Source organism: Pinus tabuliformis, chromosome 7 (genome assembly GCF_031772625.1).
Source record: "Pinus tabuliformis cultivar Carrire ecotype Pingquan chromosome 7, CPIR1, whole genome shotgun sequence".
Classification (NCBI taxonomy): domain Eukaryota; kingdom Viridiplantae; phylum Streptophyta; class Pinopsida; order Pinales; family Pinaceae; genus Pinus; species Pinus tabuliformis.
The window spans coordinates 399,714,501-399,720,787 of NC_142293.1; the positions used below are offsets into that span (position 1 = coordinate 399,714,501).

The 6,287-nt window shown below is 31.5% G+C and overlaps 1 protein-coding gene across 1 annotated transcript; it reads right to left on the reverse strand.

Annotated features, from left to right (window-relative positions):
• Window positions 1–1,221: 1,221 nt before the first annotated feature.
• Window positions 1,222–1,734, reverse strand: LOC149247660 (uncharacterized). Its single transcript, XM_089444876.1, has one exon. It carries the CDS (start codon window positions 1,732–1,734, stop codon window positions 1,222–1,224), a length of 513 nt encoding a protein of 170 aa, XP_089301002.1.
• Between the last annotated feature and the right edge of the window lie 4,553 nt (window positions 1,735–6,287).

Consider the following 6,287-nt stretch of genomic DNA (forward strand, 5'->3'; position numbering starts at 1 on the left):
AAGGTTTCCATGTCCGGATCTGTTCTTCTCAGACCTCCTCATTTTTCCTCTAGGGATGTGATCATGTTAAAGTCACCTCCTATAATCCATGGTAAATCTGGGAATACAGTTTGGATTGTTCCCACCTTTTGAAGAAAGCTTATACATTCTCCTCTTAAATGGGGGCCATATACTCCAGTGAGAAGGACCCATTCTTGAGAACCTATATCCCTGAATTTGCCTAAAAGAATTCGAGGCAAACTCACCCAATTTTCGAATTGAACTTCCTCTATGTTCCATAGAATTGCCAGGCCCCCTGCACTACCTATAGCATCCTGTCCCATTATTCAATAATGAGGCTGAAATTTTTGCATTATCTCTTTCAATTTCTATTTGCTTATTTTGGTTTCCTGAATAATCACTATACTAGGTTTATCCTTTTTCAATCTGTCCTTCAGATATCTCTGTTTCCCCTTACTATTTAACCCTCTAATATTCCATGTTGTAATTATCATTTTAATAGTTTAAGGGGTTGTTGGAATACCTCTGATAGAGGTATGACTCTTCCCGAGTTGACTAGCATATCTCCAACCATTTGGATGGTTTCACTCATGGGTGTTCTTCCTCCTTTTCTCCCTGCTTTTCCGGTGTTTCCCATTTCAGTGCCTTGTCCTCCTTGCGTTCCTAGCTGTTCTGGTTGATTTGCTACAATGCTCCTCCTTTCTCCTTATATTTTTGGAACATTTCCTTGTATAATTGTTTTTGTTCTTCCGGTATGAATCTTTCATCCAGATGACTCCATTCATGCAGAAGTCTCTTCATTACTTGTTCTTCTTCGCTTCCTTTGTCCTTTTGTGGGTCTATCTCCATTTCGGATAAGTCTTGGGGGGTTCCCATATTTCCTCCTTCCTCCTCATGTTCTACTATTGTTTGCATCTTGTCTTTTCCTTCATCCCTTTTTATAGGTTCCTCTTCGCTGGCTTCCTTTTCCAATTCCATTTCCTCTTCCTGTAGTACCCCAAACTTGTTTTGGTTTTCTCTGGTGACTGTTTTGACAGATGGTTTTAGAGGAACTGATCCTTTTTGAGATTTCCTTCTGGTAAGCACTTCTGTGAATCCTTCATCATCCTCCCTGTTTGCCTCTGTCTCCTTCTATTCCTCCTTCCCTTGTTCTGCTACTACTCCAGATGCATTCAGGGGACATTGTTTAAAGAGATGACCATATTCGTGGCATCTTCGACATCAAAATGGGATATGCTCATAATCCACTGGTTGCTGCCAGACCTCATCATGGTACTCTACTTCGATATACTCCGGTAGCAGTTCTGTGATATTCATGTATACACAGATCCTGGCATAGGACGTATATTTTCCTCTTTTGGTGGTCTCAGCCACTTTAACAAATGTCCCAATCATGTTTCCTATCCCTTCCAGAATCTCTGGATCCCAGAACTCGATTGGGAGTCCAAACAGTCTAACCCAGATAGGCGCTGCTAGCATTTTTTCCTTGTCTGGGTTATAGCATTCCTCCCAGTGCCTCATAAATAGACCAGCGTTATTCAGGAAATAGGGTCCCCCCTCAAAGATCCTCTCCTTATCCTCCAAGTTAGCGAAAATAACTGTAAAAAAACCCTTTGCTCCTAGTTTTAGGTCTATGTGTCCCTTGGGCTTCCATCTCTGTTGTATCCATTTGGCTAAATCCTTCTCAGATGGCCAGGTCCCCACAAACTTACAGATCAGAGCATGATCTTTCATGTATCCTCTATATTCTTCCAGTTTATTGTTAGGGATTACGAACCTGGGTTTTTCATTGCTTTGGGCAAGCATCTGCTTCCTAGCCCTACTTGCCAGTGAGCTCCCATGACCGGGATATCCTTGTTACTTCTGTCGACACCTCCGTACATCCCATTTCTGCTGGTCTCGCCTACCGCTACATTTTTATAGGAGGGGATCTCTCCCCTCCCGTCCCCATCTGCCATTTCTCTGTCAGTCCCGCCTTCCTTCGAATCCCCGTACTCCTCTCGTCTCTGTGCTCCTTGCCTCTCTGATTAGATTCGAGTGGCTTCAGGCTTCCCCTGCTCTCTGTCCCGGGTACAGGACTGCCAGAAGCGGCCCGTGCCGGAACCCTAACCCTAGTTGAATGCCTTCATCGCTTTCTCTGCTCAGACTGCAATCCCCCTTCTCCTTCGATATTCATTTTTGAAAATTATTATTAAATCAAACAATATTTTTCTAACCCATTGTAGTTACAAGTTTGTTTCTTTTATGGATTGTCTTTTCGCATTTTTCAACTTATCTCTTGCTCAAAATAATCTAAATATAATTATTGATACATTTTAATAATATATTTACTAATATTATCATTAAAAGTAGATTATCCAAAAATAAGATAGAAATGAATTAATAATAAGAATATTAATTAAATTATTGATTTACTCATTTTCTTTTATTCACCGGTATAGTTTTCATTTTCCTAAAACTAAAATAATTGAAAAATCATTAATATGACAGTAAACATCAACCTCAATTAAAATGATTAACAAAGTCCTAATATTTAGAATAACTATTTATTATGTTATTTTATCTGTAGTCCTTGACTTATTCTAAATACTTACACAATTTACCAATTATTAATAAATAAAATCAAATAAAGGTTTTAACTTAAAATTAATTTGTAAATAAAATTATTCAAGGTAAATTTAGATAATAAATATGAACTTATTGAGCTTAATCTTCCCTCTTCTATTTTTTGCAATTTTTTGACTTTTTCTTTTTAACAAATTCTTACATCGTTTTATAAACCATTCTTACAATAATCTCTGGGAAAAAATGGTGGTTGACTTCATGAAAAGTGGCTCCATTCATAAAGTTGTTATCATTCTCCATCCATCACCTAAATGTAAAAAAAATGCCTAAATTTAGGAAACCGTATTCAGAGTTGTGATTCTGATTGAAAGGAAATTTTTTTCCACTAACCTTTAAGATTATATGGATAGACATAGGTATAACTGTTAAAGGAAATGCATAATTCCATGTGTACATGTTTTTCAATAAAAATAGTTTATTAATTTATTCTAATTTAAATTTTAGTATATTTTTAAATCACATAAATTTATATTTATTAGAATTTAAAATTAAACATGTCACATGAAGATGGTGAATTTTTTTTAGATAATTCTATATATTCAATAACATGTCGAATGTTTCAGGGAACACTTCACTTGTAATAAATAGTGTGAGATCAGGAATAAATAGCTTAAAAACATAACCACTAGCGAAAAGATATAGTCGTTCGAGACAGAAAAGGATTTGAACATTAAACTGAATTAATTTAATTTATTTATTATTAAATATTAAAGGTTAAGTCATAAATTATAAATTATGGAACGGTCAAACTGAAATTATTATTACCAAGTATATTTTTTTTTAATTAAGAATTATATGATTTAAATTTAATATTATTTTGATAGTGAATTGGAGTAAATGATACTTAGGATAAGGGAAAATATATAAAATAATTTAAGTTGGATTAGGAGATTATAATTAGTTTTATATATATGTATGTATATGATTAAGATTTGGAAATGGAATAGAATAGGGAACAATTTTTAAATAAATTAAAATAATGTTAATTTTTGTAAATTATTATTATAAATAAGATTTAGATTGATATATTTAGTAATTGGTCAATTTGACATTAATGGTTGAATTTTATAATAAAATAAAGTCTTCACTAATTGTTAATCATTAATTTCGAATCATTAAATAATATTAGAAAGAATTTAGAAAATAATTTGATTCAAATTATTAACTAATATAAATATTATAATGGAATATAATTAATTTAGGACAAAAATTAGATTATAATTTCGGTTTTCATTATTAAATAAAAATTTGTAATAAATTACAATAAAATTAATAACTTAAATTTTGAATTTTATAATTACTAAAATGTTCCAAAATGATGAAGTTAAACTATTTTATTATTATGTTTCAGGGGGCAACTCAATTGGAGATCAAAGTAATGTGAATTCTCCTAATTGTGAACTGGTTTATGCATAAGAGAACAAGTTATATACCCTAGAGATTTACTTGCTATAAACCTTAGAAATTTACTAATACCCACATATCAAACAAACTAATAAATTTATCTATAATTAAAAAAATAAATCTTATTATTATATTTAAAAGTCTTTCAATTTATATCATAATTTCAATATATATCATAATTCTAGTGATATAATCTCCTTTCTATTTGATTATAACATTATTCTCTTTCCCTTCATGTAAGAAAGCTACTGTCTCAAATTTAGTTTCTTTATTAAAGATATTTGATGTATTATTTTGACTTTTTATAATAAATTATTTGTTGGTTCTTAAAACTTTATATATTGAATTTTTATTAGTTTAGAGATTTTGATAAAGTTTAATTGGTTTATATTTAATAATCTATTAAAGTTCTTTAAAAACTAGATTTGTACATTTGCCCATATATACTTTCACGCTATCTACAATGATATCACCTTACTCTTACTCTAACAGTAGGGTAATGATAATAAATCAAACACTAACCATACATCATTACAACAGTTCAAGGTGAGTATGTTATACAACTCTTAAAAGTCCTTCATGACACAGTGCTATAAAATATCACCACCAGCTAGAGCTCAATTATCATCCTGTGATGAACATTTATCTAAAGCCATAAAGCATGGCACTAATTGTGATGTGTGGGACAACTTGTTACACACGTCACTGTGGCATAAAAATCTGTTTATTCTTCCTCAAATTTCGCTCAACTTCTAAATAGATTCATGGTCCCATCCATGAATTCATGGAACATTCTTCCCATCTAAACCACTTTTATTATCTAATCCACTAATATCCAAGGCAACCATATCTCCGGAGTTCTATGAATACACGTTTTGCTCATGATGGTGTTCTGCAACAATGAGTATTCATGTAACTCTTTATCTCATTGTTTATTCAACCAAGAAGTCATCTTGTTATCAACGACCATGTGTATATATAATCACATATATTCATAAATATATATATGAATATGAAGTGAATAACAATTTTTTTATGATAAATATTGTAGATAAATCTACATTGTCTTAAAGCTACCTAACCAAATTTTAACCAAATTTTCAGCTCAGTAGCTTCTCATGACACCTTTCTTTCCATGCAAATTCGAGTAATATGTAAAATCTAAGTACTATTTAGAAGTCTACTTTTACATATGAAAAATGGTAATTGCCAATATTATTATATGAATCAAGTTAACTTAACTTACAAATAAAACAAGGATAATGCAAAACCATTCTTAGTATTGGTCAAAGTTATATACAAAATTAAGAACCCTTTCACTAACCTAGTTGAGGCACCATACTTGATGATGTTAGAGTTAGTAAGGATGTTGGTCCCCCACATCCCGAGTTTAAGTCCTCTCTAGGTGAAAAATGTACTCCAAGTAAAAGAAAAATGCATGAAATGTAATCAAAAGTGATCAATGGAAAATATACAAAAAAAAAAAATCCTTTTTCAACAATTTTATTTAACGTCAACACATTATCATAATTGCATGCAATAAAAAAAATAACTCAATACATCAATATTGTAATATAATACGTGTTCCATTAGATTTTTTAAAGAACTTAACCTATAGAAAAGTATTTTTTTTATCCTTCTTTGAACCATATGTGAAAAAATCATGAAATTATGTTGAATATCAACCAAATATACCCTAATGCTTAGCTTCATATTAATGTCTTTAACATTTTGTAAGTTACATTTTATCTATCTCAAAAAAATTTAAACTAATCACATCTAGCTTTGGGAACTTAAATCTAGCGAAATATTTATCATTTCTTCTAGTTAATGGAGATTAATTGCTCAAATGAAAATAATGGATTTCACAATCTAGATACAAGTTACATGTCTCTAGTAGGAATTACAAAATGGCAACAAACATTGGTTAGTAGAAACCTTGTAAGTAGTCATAATGTTGTCGATTTTGGGTTGCTTTCCCATTGTAGCTTTCTTTTGCATGCACTAGTCATGGATCTAGTGGGTGGGTATGGTTACTTTTTTTTCTAAGCTTCTGCAAAAGATTCATATTAATAAAAGGAAGTATTATATTGAGTACATATAACCTTCAATATTCCAAAAGGATTGACCTGAGAGAGCATTCCTCCAACCAAGGGAGACAAAGTAAGAACCATTTCTACCTAAGCATATTTAAAGACTGAGGTGATACAAAAACAAAGGACAAAATATAAGACCAAACCATAACATGAAGAGATATC